The sequence below is a fragment of the Quercus robur genome, chromosome 8, assembly GCF_932294415.1.
Source record: "Quercus robur chromosome 8, dhQueRobu3.1, whole genome shotgun sequence".
Classification (NCBI taxonomy): Eukaryota; Viridiplantae; Streptophyta; class Magnoliopsida; order Fagales; family Fagaceae; genus Quercus; species Quercus robur.
In genome coordinates, this window is record NC_065541.1 from 61,345,636 (window position 1) to 61,362,042 (window position 16,407).

Genomic DNA, 16,407 nt, shown 5'->3' on the forward strand with positions numbered 1-16,407 from the left:
AAACTCTTGGGCCATCTCCCCCCAACTACCTATAGACCTAGGTTTCAAGGTGTAAAGCCAACTTCTTGCCTTATCCTTAAGAGAAAAAGGAAAGAAACGTAACTTAGCAGTTTCAATAACATTTTGTACATAGAAACTACTAATTACCTCTTCAAAAGCTCTAACATGGACATAAGAATTTTCATTTTCTTGTCCCCTAAAGTCAGGAAGTATTGCTAATAAACCTTGTTTCAGTTCAACATGTGGTGCATTAGGTGGAAACATGATGCATGAAGGAACAGAATTTTGTGTGGGATGCAACAAGTCATACATAATTCTTCTATTCTCATCATGATTATTACATGTTTCATCACCCATGATTGATGAAGAAGGTGAAGGCAAAGGTGTGTCAAAAAGATTACCAAAGTAAGTTTCAAAATTTTCTAATCTGCCTCTCTTGTTTCTAACCAAAATGCTTGTGCAACAATGAATGCCAATCAAATAAAATAATTAAAAACTAACAAAAAAATAAAAACAAAATAAGGGGAAAAAAATGGAACGAAGTTACCAATAGAAGAATTTCCACCGGTTGTGCTTTGCTCCCAAAACTTGCCTCTGAACACGCAACAGCTCCCCGGCAATGGCGCCAAAATTGCTTACTCACTCCTAAGTGTAGGAGATCGTAACAATATAATTCTCGGAGTACCGAGGTCGAACCACAAGGAGCAGGATAGATTTAAAGACAATATAATTAAACAAAAATTTGGGTAAAGAAGAAAAATACTTTTGCTTGGTGATTATTAACAAGAATAATTAAAATTGATTTAAATCAATATTGTAAATATTAGGGTATCGGGGTGTTTCCCTATATCGATATGAAATTCTTTATGTTCTAAGAAATTATATATTTCATAATTGATTGTTCTTATACAATTAAAAATTTATGATTTGGTTGAACTGAGACAATTCAAGAACGCATGATAACCTCAATTAATAATGCAGTTAGAAAAGTTTTCAGAAAAACTCATTCACTTTAAAACCTGATTTCTATTTGAAACTATTAGAAATTCATCTAAACAATAAGAAAAACATGATTGAACTTATTGAAAGCATGGAAGAACTAATACATCAAAAGAAATCTAATTGAACAATCAAATATGTTGTTGATAAAATTCTAGAAAGAATCACATTGAATATTCATACTGTATAGAAGAAATATAACCCCTGGCCCTAGCAAAGAGTTTAGGCTGCCATTAGAGAAAGGAAAATACAATGTTTTCTCTCCAAAATTCTTTCTACATAGCCTCCCTTCAAAACCCTAATGTAAAAAGTGTCCAAAGAAAATAAAACTCTTACTATTTTAATTTCTGTCCAGGTTTACAGCAGTAACTTGTGAGTTAATTTCGGCCTTCAAAAATTGAGAATTTTGGAAACCTCAAAACTGGAAAGTTGTAGATATTTAAGTCACGGTTCCAACCTATCTAGTTTTGGGTCAATTGGATTTTTGAGAAAATAGATACGCCCAAAACACTGATCAGTGCTCAAATCAGATTTTTCATTTTTAGATTCTGCCTCTTTGATTTCTTTCCTTATTTGAAGCTTCCAATCATGGTAGACGATCCAAGCACTTCAGCTGCACCTCCTTAGGCATTTAAGCATGGTCCTTTAGCTCCACTTTAATTCTAGTTTGGCCTCCATTCTCTCACAAATTCCTGTAAACTCATCTTTCTTATATGATTTCCTGAAAGTAGAAAATTACACACAATGAATAGCATCTTATTCAAGAAATTATGTAAAAATAAATAATAGGGACTAATGCAAATCATGGCTTAATTATACAAATTAAACATAGTAATAAGGAGATAACGGCCACATAAATATATAACAAGTATACATTTTAAGGCGTTATCAAGCTGGTCGAAGGAGAAACAGCAAAGACGACTAAGATAGGGACGACATTGAGTCCCGAGATGAGGACGAGACTCGTCCGGTTCCTTAAGGAGAACTTGGATTTCTTCGCATGGAGTTACGAGGACATACCGGGCATATCCCCAAAAGTCATCGAACATAAGCTAAATGTGGACCTCGAGAAGAAACTCGTCCAGCAAAGACGACGAGTCTTTGCTCTAGAATGGAATCAAGCAATTACGGACAAGGTTAACAAGTTGTTATTAGCAGGCTTTATTCGAGAAGTTTACCATCCAGAGTGGCTTGCCAATGTCGTCCTAATGAAGAAAACGAATGGGAAATAGAGGATGTACGTGGACTTCACGGACCTGAACAAAGCTTGCCCAAAAGATAGTTTCCCTTTGCCAAGGATAGACCAGCTAGTGGATTCCACAGCAGGGCATAAGCTACTGATGTTCATGGATGCCTTCTTGGGATACAACCAGATAAAAATGGCCGAAGAGGACTAGGAGAAAACTACTTTCATCACGAGCCAAGGGCTCTATTGCCATAAGATAATGCCCTTCATATTGAAAAATGCAAGAGCCTTTGGGAGTAGCCTCAGGGAAGTTCTTGGGATTCATGGTGTGCCAAAGGGGGATAGAAGCAAACCCGGAGAAGGTGCGAGCCATACTCAACATGACGTCGCCAAAAACCGTCAAAGAAGTTCAGAAGCTTATAGGGAGGATAGCGACACTCAACAGGTTTGTCTCTAAAGCGATGGACAAATGCTTACCCTTTTTCAAGACATTGAAGCAAGTCTTTGCCTGGATCGACGAATGTGAGGCGGCATTTCAAGAACTCAAGCGCTACCTGAGCAATCCACCTCTCTTAAGCCCGTCCAAAGAAGGGGAAAACCTGTATCTGTACCTAGCAGTATCGACCACAGCCATAAGTGCAGCCTTAATTCGAGAAGAGGACAGGAAACAGTTCCTAGATTACTATGTCAGCCAAGCTTTCTAAGGGGCAGAAGCCAAGTACCCAAGGATTGAGAAGATTGCGTTTGCATTGATAGTAGCTTTGCGTAAGCTGCGACCTTATTTTTAGGTGAACCCCATCTTTGTAATGACGGACCAGCCCATCAAAATGTCCATGAACAAGCTCAAGGCAGCAGGAAGAATGGTCCAGTGGGCAATCGAGCTTAGCCAGTTCGACATCGAGTACCACCCCAGGACAGCCATTAAAGCGCAAGCTTTGGCAGACTTCATCACCAAATTCACTCTTCTAGGCAAGGATAGCCCCACCAATGAGACAGAGCAATGGACGATACAAACCCATGGTTTGTCAGCCCAAAGGAAGGGAGGAGTAGGGGTCGTCGTCATCACCCCAGACGGGGAAATGCTCAGATATGGAGTTTAGCTAAAATTCTAGGCCACTAATAATGAAGCCGAGTACGAAGGAATATTGACTGGGCTAAAGGTCGGAAAAGCTGTAGGAGCTAAAAATTTGCTCCTTTAAAGCGATTCTAAGCTGGTAATAGGACAGATAAAGGAGGAGTATGAAGCAAAGGAGGAAATGATGCAAAAATACCTCAGGCCGACGAACCATTTGACATAGGAGTTTGATAGGGTGGAATTCGTGCAGATCCCAGCACCTCAGAAAGTTACAAGACAAGTTGTCAGACCGTTGGGAGCTAATCAAAACCTACATTACTAAGCCCAAAGGTGTTAGAAAGAGGTACTAAAGCCACAATAAAGGCCACAACAGTCAGAAGCAATGATGTTATATATAAACACCCCTCAAGACCAAACAAGGTACACACTCTAATATACAAATATGATGTAACTCTGGTATTCTTTCTAAAAGCTTCTATACCCTAACTTTATCATCGGAGACTTTGTGGCAGGCACCACACCAATGGCTATCTAAAGAGGGCTTTTCGTGACACTTACAGGCATAGGGACGAGGTTGATCACTCACTTGGACGAACCTAATTGACTGACGATTTCCACGTCATCAATATCCACATAAAAGAAAGTACACAGGCACAGATACGCAATATCTTTAGTGTACGAATTGATGCTGGTAAGTGAAAACAAAGTTATGAAAAACATTTTTGAAGATTACCAAAGACAGAGTTGGTTGGGTTCCTGGCAACCTGGTTTATGGTAGCATCACCAACCAAGTGTTCGGCAGGAGTAAAAGCAACATAGGAGGGCGTGGTCCTGTTATCTACTCGTTCATGTTGCCACACTGCCACGCATGAGTACGTTGTACCCAGATTGATCCCAATTGCCGGTCCCTCTCCTTGGTCGTTGGCCATTGTTGCCTGGAAGGAGGAGATCAAAGACTAAAGTACACCAAAATGAAGTAGCTAGATAAGCGAAGACTAGGGCACTTTAGGTACTGAAAAGTTAAAGACGGTATCCTTATATGCTCCTAATGGTGAGCTTTTACTGAACCAAAACAATGTATTTGAAAGAAGACAATGAGACACTTAGCCATTGAAAGGTTGTTTCAATACTACTTGTTCCTTATTAATGATTCCAATTCATCTCTTTCTGTTGCCAAAAATGTTTCATTTACTGGCTCCTACTTTCTAGAGATGACGCAATGCTTCATGGAACTCTGTAACTATACCTGTTCTTAGTATTCATTGGGAATTTTTTGATTTCTAATAGCTTATTTGCATAATGTGATAGAAAAAGCTAAAAGTTAACTTATTTTCAAAAAGCTTAAAGTTAAATTATTTGAAAAAAAGTTGAGACAAAAAATAGTGTGTGACTCGCAAACAGTAAATAATTTAATCAATAAGCTAGATTTTTAATCAGTTGTTAAACACACACTTAGCCAAAAACCTCTAGAACCATATGATTCAAATGGATCTATAATTAATATAATGTAATTACACATCCAAGTGAGGTATCCCATGGAGAAATATTTTACCTTCAATTTTACTTTTACTTTTTTGTCTGGCTAATTATATAATACCTATTGTTGGGGAGATAACATTTTGAGCAGAGTTCAATTTAAGTAGTTCGTATGATATATAGGGATACTACTTGTCACTCAATCTTGTCATTAATATCTCATATATAATTTCAATACTGATTTCAATACTTTACAGAACACATTACTCGTACTTGAATATTCCAAATTGAAGATAAACTAGAGTTGAAACGTTAAGGCTGCAAGGAGTTTGAGTCTTTGAGATGTTGACAGAAGATGTTAGTAAAAAACTCGCTAGTTGGTTGACTATAAGCGGCCAAAAACATGGGTTGTGTTTAATATAATAGGTTTCAAGCTTGAATCCAATGTGATTTATTTTATTTTATTTTTGTTACTGAATGAAAAAGTTATTGCTCTACCCAAACAGGGGAAAAGAAAAAGAATTGGGCCTGACCTTATTTCTATCTAAGGCTTGCACTAGGTTTATCCATGGATCAGTTCGGCTTGGTTTTAGACTAAACCTAAACCTCCAATAAGAGACCCACATTTGAACTCCAATAACCACAGGTCAAATGTGTTCTTCCGTCGTCTGTGGGTAAAGAAGTATTAAAAAAAGAAAAAAAAAAAAAAGAATTGCATGTGAATAGCACTGGTGTATGTAGACTGATTTAGGTGATTTTTAGAGTTGGAAGTCCAAAATTTACCTCATATGCTATTATCCATTGACTAAAATGAGTGCTCTGAGAGGCTGAACCAGTAAAGCAATTAATAAACGCAAAGCTTGCGTCAAAATCAGTTTAAAGAAATTGGTGTTTAATGAAATCCCCATTAATTTTTTTGTTGTTTCTGCAAGATTTAGAAAGATTTTACGCCCGTTTTGTTGTGCATTGATTTTACTCACTGAACAAGGCTCAAAATTTGTTGGTGTTTTATTTTACTTCAGTTGAGCTTTTCTAGGTAGTACTTCTCTACTTTACCCAGTTTCATTTAATTTCAACTGTTCACACTCCACTCCTTCCAAATTCGATTGTGTAGCTTTACACGGAATTAGAATTCAACAACAATAATGTACGGATCTGATTGGATTGAACTTATTTTTACTGAAACTGAAAACTAAAAATATTGTAATAAAATAATTTTTAAATGAATAAATTAAATCGTAAGACCTATGGACAGTACACGAACAATATTTTTTTTCTGTACAGTAAAATCATGTGATATTACTGTTTATGTGCAGGAAAAAAAAAAAAAAAAAAAGTCTGAAAATGCAAAATGTAAACGCCACATTTAGTTGTTAGTTGAATCCAAACGGATACTATGGGTTGAAGGCCTGAACGTAAATCCTTATCAGTAGACACGTCTTCAAAATTTCTAACCGTTGCCTGAAAATGACAAATAACCTACAAGAAAACACTAGAACGCAAAAAAATATGTAATCAAAGAAAAAATAGTAACACTGGTAAGTGGTAACATTGATCGAACCGCTACATCGGTTGAAATGATAAGGTGCTACAGTGGACTCTGATAGCTATCATCATTTTGTTGAAAGGGTCTAGCTCAAATTTATTATTGTTTTCCATAACTCCTGATGGGATTGCAAATGTTCTCCAGCCACTTTAGCTTGTCGTCATACAGTTCTGAATCCACGAGCTGGAGATCATCTATCCATTGAATAGCCTGTTCAACAGCATCTTTAATATTTTTCTTAGCTGCAGGGGCAAGTTTGGCACCAATCTTCTCATCATTGATAGTATTCCTCATGTTGTAGGCATAGTTCTCCAAAGCTACCTTAGCCTTAACCTTCTTCCTGTATTCATCATCTTCAACCTTGTATGTTTCTGCATCCTTGACCATCCTGTCAATCTCTTCACTAGACAGTCTTGACTCATCATTTGTGATAGTGATATTCCTCATCACACCAGTAGTCATCTCCTTAGCAGAAACATTCAAGATTCCATTAGTGTCAATATTAAAACAAACGTTTATGCTAGCAACACCGCTGGGTGCTGGAGGAATACCAGGAAGACGAAATTGTCCCAAGAAGTTGTTATCGCAAGTTTTAGCTCTTTCACCCTCGTAAACAGAGAGCAATATGGAAGTTTGGTTGTCACAAGCAGTGGTGTAGTTCTCCACCTTCTCGGTGGGAGTGGCCGTATTCCTTGGAATTATAATAGACATCTCCTCTCCCAAAACCTCTACACCAAGGGACAGAGGGGTGACATCTAAGAGCACAATGTCTTGAAGTTTCTCATTTTTCATACCAGTCAAGATTGCAGCTTGAACAGCTGCTCCATAAGCTACAGCCTCATCTGGATTAATGCTCTTGCAAAGCTCCTTCCCATCAAAGAAGTCTTGCAACAACTGCTGCACCTTGGGAATTCGGGAAGAACCACCAGAAAGAACAACAACGTCGACGCAGCTCTTATCCATCTCAGCATCACTCAAGCACTTCTCCACAATATCAACACACTTCCTGAACAAATCCATGTTGAGTTCCGCAAATTTGGCACGGGTAATATTTGAAAAGAAATCAATACCATTATATAAAGAATCGACTTCAATGTTAGTCTCAATTGCACAAGAGAGGATCCTCTTGGCTTTCTCACAAGCAGTTCTTAACCTCCGTAGAGCTTTGGAGTTCACACCAATGTCCACCTTGTGCTGCCTCTTAAATATTTCAACAAAGTGATTTACCATTCTGTTATCAAAGTCCTCACCTCCAAGGTGAGTGTCTCCAGCTACGGCCTTCACTTCAAAGACACCTTTCTCAATGGTAAGTAGTGAGACATCTGCAGTACCACCACCCAAATCAAAAATCAACACATTTCTCTTGCCAATACTGTCTGCAATCTTGTCTAGACCATAAGCAATGGCTGCAGCAGTTGGTTCATTGATTATACGCAGGACATTCATGCCTGCAATGCCTCCAGCATCCTTTGTAGCCTTACGCTGGGAGTCATTGAAGTAGGCGGGGACAGTAACAACTGCATTCTTCACAGTTGTACCCAGGTAGGCTTCAGCTGTCTCACGCATCTTTTTTAGGACCATAGATGAGATTTCCTCTGCACCAAAGTGCTTCTCTTCGCCCTTATAATTGACCACAATCATAGGCTTATCACCAGAACTTTCAATGACCTTGAATGGCCAAAGTTTGATATCGCTCTGAACCAAGGGATCAGAAAATCTCCTACCAATCAACCGCTTTGCATCTGCAGTGTAATACCCTATTAAGAAATAGATACCTCTAATAGCAGAGAGAAACTGTCACGACAATGGAGCACAAGGAGCAGCAAGATTACATATTGACTTTTTTTTTTTTTTTTTTTTTCCTTACAAATATATTTTTTATTCATGAATTTAAGGAATAGAAGAGGACATTTTGTAGCCCATGAGCCTAATAAGACGATATAAAAAGAGGAAAAAAAAAAAAAAATCAAAATATGGCACATGAAGCATCTGTTGACAACATTGTAATCTCAAGTAAAAATCTTAATTTTAATTAGAGCTGATAATACAAGTTTGAAATTTATATACAGAACTTTAACTAAAATCTTGAAAATTACAATTACTAAAGCAAAGAATTCATAATTGATTCGGAAATGGAAATAAGTTATTAGTTTTTAATTTTCTGTTGAAGTTGTGAATTCTTTATCCTCCGACATAGAACCCTGAATAGATGACGTTATGATATATGAATGCTATTAAACATTCTTAAAGTAATTTAAATGGTGAGTATTTAGAATTTAAGATCAAAATTAAACAGTGATTACAATGGTCCAATTGGCAAGTGGTAACTCAACTGACACCTCTTAATGTTTATAACAGAAATGTACAGAGTTCAAATCGCCTTTCTTAATGGATTCTCTCTGGATGTAATAGAATCTACAGTTAATTTGAGGTTAAAAAAAAAAAAATTTATTATAATCTTTTTTGAGATTATTATAATCTTTGTGCATTTTTTTTTATAAAAAATTTTTAATTTTTTTTATTAAAAGAAAAAGTTAGAAAGACTATATTTTTCTTTTGACCCAATCACAATTTAATAAAAATAAAAACGATTATATTTGGAATTATTATTCAAGGCCATTAATGGGAGTAGAACAATAAGTGCTTAAGAATAACATTAAAAAAAAAATAAATAAATAAAAAAATTGAAGATTACCGAAGACAGAGTTGGTGGGGTTCCTGGCGACCTGGTTCTTGGCGGAATCACCTACTAAGCGCTCTCGAGGAGTGAAAGCAACGTAAGAGGGAGTGGTCCTGTTACCTTGATCATTCACTATGATCTCTACTCTTTCATTTTGCCACACGGCCACACATGAATACGTTGTACCCAGATCAATCCCAATCGCCGGACCCTCTCCTTGGTTCGACATAGTCGTCGGGAACGAGAAGACCAAACACTTTTGTAAACTGAAACTAAAGTAGCTGAAAGTAGACTATGAGGCACTTCAGAGCTGAAAATATACCTTAGTAAAGCAAAAAGAAACAGAAGAAAGAAGAAGAGTCTTTTAATTTTTTGACGAGCTATAAAACTTAACCTCGAAGTTTCCTTATAGGGAGGAAAAGTAATGGATCCTACTACACTTATAATACACATATTTAAGTGATTTGTTTTTTCTTCACTTTTTATTTGAGAGCCGGTTTGGTGAAAGTCTATTAAGGTGAAATTGAAAATTTTTTGTTAAAATTATTTTAAATAAAGTTGAAAATTAGTTGAATAATATAGTGAATTTTATAAATAGTATTAAAAAGTGTAATAGAATCTATAAATAATAGTAAAAATAAGTTAAACAGTAAAAAAAAAAATGTCAATATATATAGTCAACATTGAGAGAAAATCTAATTAAATTCTAAATTGAAGTCTAATTTTGTGTCACGTATCTCATCTAATTTTTAAATTTGTGTGTCAAGTGAATTATTAGGTACAAAAAATCAAAGAGTTTTAATTCAATTAGATTCTAAATTGAATTTTAATTGAAATTCAATTTTGCGTCATGTGTTCCATTTAATTTTTTAATTTTTATAGCAAGTGAATTATTAAATGTAAAAACCAAAGAGTCTAGATCCAATTAGGGGGCGTTTGGTTCGTCGTGATGTTACATTGCACTGTAATATTACATTATTGTAATATTGCATTAATGTAATCTTAATACAAGAATACAACATTACATTGTTTAGAAAAGTGATGAGATTAAGATGATATAATATATTTTATAATTTTAGATTATGATAATATTAGAAAAGATAAAATAAACAACAAATTTTAATGTCATATTATCGTAACGTGTATTACATCAAGTGCAGATTATTATAAGAATTACAACTTACACATTTTTTATGTTATAAATTTCTAAAACATGTAATGATTTCTCATATTATATATATAATTGTGATTGTTTTTAAAAATATCTGTGTATATACACGAGATTACACGTTAGTTTTTATGAAGATTAAAGCATTTAAGTGTCAGACGTTTTAACTAAATTCTATTTTGACATATTAAAATTTTTTTTTTATCTATTTGAACGTATCTTCCTACCATATATTCTGCATCACATATTCTTTTTTTATTTATTTAAATATTATTATTTTTAGTTCTTTTTTATGCTTTCTTTTTTGTTGTTCCCAAAGTTTAGATTGAGGAGAGAGAATGTTTGAATATTATGAATTAATCCCCAAATTCCCAGCGGTCCAGAGAGAGAAACTTTTGAATAAAAAAGTCACTAAATATTTATACAATATTTGTCCGTACAATGCTATTATTAGAATGTTACTGTAGCAAATACCAAATAAATTTGGCATTTAACATATTTTATGAAGGTGATTTTTTGTGTCTAGTGTGCTAAATGCTAAAAATTTAGAATTTAGTGCACTTGATACTAGTGCTAGTACATAGTAATAATATTTTGTTAAAAAATGCATAGGCAAAAAAAATTTTTAATTTATGTTTAAACATAAAAATGTGAAGAATAATATAAATTTCTAACGTAAAAATGCATAATTGATTTAAGTTGTAATGGTTTTTGTTAGGAATTTGTGATTTCACTTTAAATTCATATTTTAATAAGATTTAAATTTGAGATATTATATAAATAAATAAAAATAATAGAAGAGGATTTTATTATCAAGAGAAAAAAAAAATATATATATATATATATATATTAAGACGAGGACTCCTCTACTGCCTACAAGTTCTTTGAGATCACTTGGAAGATTTTGTATTGTGCAAGAAAGAGAAATGGAGATATGGGATCCCCTTGTTGAATTTTTCAAGAGGAACCAATGAAGCTTACTACCAAACCATTGAGGTGAATAGAGTGCAAAGTAGTTGAGACATATTCCAAAATCAGGTTATCCAAACTTCTAACACCATTTCGCCTGTTTGCCTTTCAGTTTAGAAGACATGTAATTTTGCATCCTCAGAAAAGGGAAAAAAAAAAAAAACCATTTGTAGGATTCCAAGGGGACAAGGCCACCAAAGGGTTTAAAAAAAAAAAAATTCTAATCTATATCTATATCTACTTCAATATTTATGTATGATATAAAATGAATCTTTTTATTTTTTATTTTTTTACTTTTAGTTGATTTATTTAAAGTTACCATATAAGTTTTCAAAAATCCATAGTTTTTCACATGACTAGTCTGATATATATTTTCAATTTGATTTTTAAAGTTACAAATATAGTGCTAAACTATGTTTGTTTAAACTAATTAAAGCCCTTTCTCCAAAAAAAAAAAAAAAAAACATACTAAGCCCACACTTTAAAAAAAAGAAAAATAAAGCAGCCCAATACTAAAGTAGTTTTATGTTTTTTAAACAATAATATACTGAAACAGAATCCAACGACACCAAAGCTACAGGCCGAAGGCCTGAAGCTAAATCCTTATCAGTGGACATGTCTTCAAAATTCTCAACAATTTCCTAACAAAGACCAAATAACTAACAAGAAAACGCTAGGACGAACACAAACGTAGTAAAAAATAAAAAAGATACGACGGTACTGCTGCGGACTCTAAAGAATATCATCTTTTTTGGTGCTGCCTCAAATACTGATGGGTTTGCAAACGCTCTGGAGCCATTTTAGCTTTGCTTCATACAGTTCTGAATCCTGGAGCTGGTGCAGGAAGCCACCTGACCACTGAATCACCTGTTTAATAGCATCTTTAATCTTTTTCTTACTTGCAGGGTCAAGCTTGGCACCAATCTTCTCATCATTGATGATATTCCTCATTTTGTACGCATAGTTCTCCAATGCTGCCTTAGCGTTAACCTTCTTTCTGTGTTTATCATCCTTAGCCTTGTACATCTCTGCATCCTTGACCCTCCTGTTAATCATTTCACTGGACAGTCTTGGCTTATATTTAGTGATAGTGATCTTCCTCATCGAACCAGTGGTAGTCTCCTTGGCAGAAACACTCAAGATACCATTAGCATCAATATCAAAGCAAACTTTTACATTAGCCACACCCCTGGGTGCTGGAGGAATACCACGAAGCAAAAATTCCCCCAAGAAGATGTTATTCCTATTTCTTGCTCTCTCACCCTCGTAAACTGAGATTATCATAGAAGTTTGGTTGTCACGTATAGTGGTGATGTTTCTCTCCTTTTTGGCAGGAAAGGAGGAATTCCTTGGAATCAAAACAAACATATCTTTTGTATGACGAACTGATATGCCAAGAGATAAAGGGGTGAAATCTAAGTGCACGATATCTTGAAGTTTCTCATTACCTATACCAGTCAAGATAGCAGCTTGAACAGCAGCTCCATAAGCCACAGCCTCATCTGGATTAATGCTCTTACAAAGCTCCTTCCCATTGAAGAAGTCCTGTAACAATTGCTGCACCTTAGGAATTCTGGAAGAACCACCCGAAACAACAACATCATGGACACAACTCTTGTTCATCTTGGCGTCAGTCAGGCACTTCTCCACAATATCGATACACTTCTTGAACAAATCCATATTGAGTTCCTCAAATTTGGCACGGGTGATAGTTGAAAAGAAATCAATACCTTTATACAAAGAATCGACTTCAATGTTTGTCTCAACTGCGGAAGAAAGAATCCTCTTTGCCTTCTCACAAGCAGTTCTTAGCCTCCTAAGAGCTTTGGAGTTATCACTAATGTCCACCTTGTGTTGCCTCTTAAATATTTCAATAAAGTGCTTTACCATTCTGTTAGCTAAGTCCTCACCTCCAAGGTGGGTGTCTCCAGCGACGGCCTTCACTTTGAAGACACCATTCTCAATAGTTAGTAGTGAGACATCAGCAGTACCACCACCCAAATCAAAAATCAACACATTTCTTTTGCCAATTTTGTCTGCCATCTTTTCTATACCATATGCAATGGCTGCGGCAGTTGGTTCATTGATTATACGCAGGAAATTGAGGCCTGCAATGCCTCCAGCATCCTTTGTAGCCTTACACTGGGAGTCATTGAAGTAAGCAGGGACAGTAACAACCGCATTCTTCACAGTTGTACCCAGGTAGGCTTCGGCCATCTCTTTCATCTTTTTCAGGATCATAGATGAGATTTCCTCAGCAGCAAAACGCTTCTCTTTGCCCTTATAGTTGACCACAATCATAGGCTTATCACTAGGACCTTTAATGACCTTAAATGGCCAAAGGTTGATATCGCTCTGAACCAAGGGATCAGAAAATCTCCTACCAATCAACCTCTTTGCATCTGCAATACAATGCCCTCTAAAGAATTACTTCAAATAGAAATGATAAAAAAAATAAATAATAAATAATAAATAAATAAAAAAGAAAAAAAAGAAGCAGAAATATTAAATATTGATATTTTGTTGACAATTATATTTAATTCGTGAATTAGAGGAATACAATAGGAAATTTTGTAGTTGATATCATAAAACTAATTAAATAGTATAAAGAGGAAGAAAAAATCAATAATTGGCTCATGAAGATGCTTTCACGTTAAAATCGTTAAATTTGATTAGAGCCGATATTACAAAGTTGAAAATTTTAAACGGATATAATTACACTCACTAAAAGAGTTCACAATTGATGCATATAATGGAAAAAGTTATGATTCTCAGAAAAAAAAAATGTTATGAGTTCGTTACATGATTTTTACCATTGAAATTATGAACGCTATTAACACTATTAAAGTGATTCAACAAGTGGAGAATTTTTTTTTTGAGTGAACTATTGGGAAACACCACCTTTAAATTTATTTTTATATTTTTCTTTAAAGGAATATATCATACACGAGCAATAAAAATCAAAGTAGATGGATTGTGTGTTTGGTGAATGAGAATTTAAAACATAAAACTTTATATGTGAACATATACAGTCCGAAATAAGCAGCAAAACAACAACCACTATACTCTTTCTAACCGCAATAACCAAAATAATAATCCATGTAAAAGCAAGAGCCAAGAAGAGGCTTAGACAAAAGCAATATTATATATTAATATATAATATGACCTCCAAAATATACATTGATCTTGGTGAGTAAAATCAAAATTTTGAGGGAAAAAAAAATCTTTTTATTCATCTAAAAAAAAAAAAAAAGAGTTGTTTGAAGATTACCGTAGACAGAGTTGGTGGGGTTACAAGCAACCTGGTTCATGGCGGCATCACCAACCAAGCGTTGGGCAGGAGTGAAAGCAACATAGGAGGGAGTAGTCCTGTTTCCCTGATCATTCACTATTATCTCTACTCTTTCATTTTGCCACACTGCCACACACGAGTACGTCGTTCCCAGATCGATCCCTATTGCCGGACCCTCTCCTTGGTTCGACTTTGACATTATCTTGCGAAAACATGAGTTCAAAGACTCCATTTTTTTTGGTTCAGAAGTTCAGAGACTGTTGAAGTAGATGAATGAGTACTGTGACGTTAGGAGTGATCGATATCGCTAATTATAAAAGAGGTAGGTTAACTATTCATTTATAAGGTAATTGAAACTTGTCAATCACATTTGTTGCGATATTAATTTTATATACTTTATGTAGTTTCCATGACATAGTTAGCTACAGTTTGTTTCTACCAAATTTGCTTCCTTTGCTCTCAAAAATAGCAAACCGTGATTATCCAGAAGACACCAATTAACTCAAAACTTCTTTTACATTGGCGGATTCCAGCAATGAATCAGATCCAAATCTTGCATAGAGATCATATACGCAACAGGTTGGACAACTTGGCATTGCAATCTATTAGGAAATACAGAGAACCAAGCTAAAGCAATAGAAACAAGATCCTCTAGCTCAATCAAACTTCCTCCTTGAAGGATAAATTTTCGTTGCAGGAACGGAGCCAAGAGTTTATCTTCTTTTTTTTGGGAGGAAAAAGCCAAGAGTTTATCATAATAAGGCGGCCAAATCATGAAAAATAATAATAATACTAATAATAAAAAATCACTGTTTAAGAATTAAAATTATAGAAAAATTCAAGACTTTTTTTAGAAGAAACAAAAATTCAAGTCTAAATTAATAAATGAAGAGTGTTTTTTTTTTTTTTTTTTTTTTTTTTTTTTTTTTTTTTTTTTTTTTTTTTCTGAATACATATTTGAATTAGCGTTTATATATCCATTGTTAACAAAATATAAATAAAATAAAAGATATGATACGATACTTTGTTCTTAGAACATTTCAAGTTAATCACATCAAGATGTAGCTCAATATTCTTTTAAATCCAAAAATTCATTCATGATATTCTTTTGGCAATTTCTCTCAATTTAAAGGTATGGGATACACTAAATTATCTTATACAAACAAAATTTTGTTGTCATATACTTCTAAACCAAAAAAGTAATAATAAATATATGTTATAAGAAAAAAAAAAGGAAAAATAATTTTGGGAACAAAAATAATAATAACAATGAATTGATGGCTATGATGGTGAGAGAATAAAAATATACTTTGGAAAAAATGCAAAAACAAAATAGTTTGACATGAGAATAACACTTTTAATTCAACTCTATTGAAATTACTTAGCATTATGTTTTACTTAATGTAGGTACACATTTTTCAGGCCAAGCCCAGGATGCATGGATCCTTAGACCAGAGAGCCCGATACAATGAATTTTGTAGAGAGTGAGCCAAAGAGCTGGGTTTTAATGTATGAATAATGACCAACACAGTATCTCTCATGGGCCGAGTTTAATAGAGAAGATTTGGTCCTCGGCAGTATCTGAGGAGCTTTTTCTGGTGTCTCCCCTCTGTTGGCCTCCCTCCCTTGTTCCTCTTTACTCCCCTTTTATAGTCGTTTTTCTCCTCCTGACTAGGGTCCCCCGGGGTAGGTACTTGTCCAATCCGCCCTTACCTCCAGTTATTGGAAATGGTTGTAAGGACAGAGAAGTATGGCTGTGTCAGGCACAAGGCACTGAGTACAATAAATGTTGCTTTCCCTTATACGCATTCGTTCTATCTGTCATCTTTCTCCACTTTCGTGCTTTCCCTGCCCTGTGGAACGGTCTGGAGTTTTGCCATTGATGGTCTGTTACCTCTTTTGCCCTCAGCTTTATCCATCCAAGGAGGATTTTTCCATGGCCGAGGAGGGGTTTTTCCATGGACTGGGTCCCTGGCCCAGTATAGATATTCAAACGGGCCTATTAGTCTTTTTACC

The 16,407-nt window shown here is 35.0% G+C and overlaps 2 protein-coding genes across 7 annotated transcripts in view; both read right to left on the reverse strand.

Annotated features, from left to right (window-relative positions):
* LOC126697481 (heat shock cognate 70 kDa protein-like) overlaps positions 1 to 16,407 on the reverse strand; it is a 40,858-nt gene that overhangs the window by 18,673 nt on the left and 5,778 nt on the right. Inside the window, exons 1-2 of one of the 4 annotated variants that reach the window (XM_050394494.1) lie at positions 8,978 to 9,368; positions 7,436 to 8,024 (exon numbers count right to left, since the gene is read on the reverse strand). In XM_050394494.1, coding sequence (XP_050250451.1) covers positions 7,436 to 8,024; positions 8,978 to 9,191 — 803 coding nt within the window. In that variant the 5' untranslated portion in view covers positions 9,192 to 9,368. Of the gene's footprint in view, positions 1 to 6,229; positions 8,025 to 8,977; positions 9,372 to 16,407 lie in introns of those variants that run through there. The other 3 variants (XM_050394493.1, XM_050394496.1, XM_050394497.1) reach the window with 3 other exon arrangements.
* LOC126697483 (heat shock 70 kDa protein 1-like) lies at positions 11,758 to 14,987 on the reverse strand. 3 transcript variants are annotated; one of them, XM_050394499.1, is made up of 3 exons: positions 14,981 to 14,987; positions 14,371 to 14,571; positions 11,758 to 13,501 (listed from the first exon to the last, which is right to left on the reverse strand). In XM_050394499.1, exons 1-3 carry the CDS (start codon positions 14,985 to 14,987, stop codon positions 11,862 to 11,864), a joined length of 1,848 nt encoding a protein of 615 aa, XP_050250456.1. In that variant the 3' UTR covers positions 11,758 to 11,861. The 3 variants fall into 3 exon arrangements, with proteins under 3 accessions (XP_050250456.1, XP_050250457.1, XP_050250455.1); XM_050394500.1 differs by lacking the exon at positions 14,981 to 14,987 and having other exon boundaries at positions 11,758 to 12,134; positions 12,525 to 13,501; positions 14,371 to 14,590; XM_050394498.1 differs by lacking the exon at positions 14,981 to 14,987 and having other exon boundaries at positions 14,371 to 14,590.

What these genes read in the sequence shown, in the direction of transcription:
- LOC126697483 (XM_050394498.1), bottom strand. Translation starts at nt 14,590, where the DNA reads ATGTCAAAGTCGAACCAAGGAGAGGGTCCGGCAATAGGGATCGATCTG. An exon ending in CCCCACCAACTCTGTCTACG is followed by an intron (nt 13,502 to 14,370) that starts GTAATCTTCAAA and finishes ATTGTATTGCAG; the next exon opens with ATGCAAAGAGGTTGATTGGT.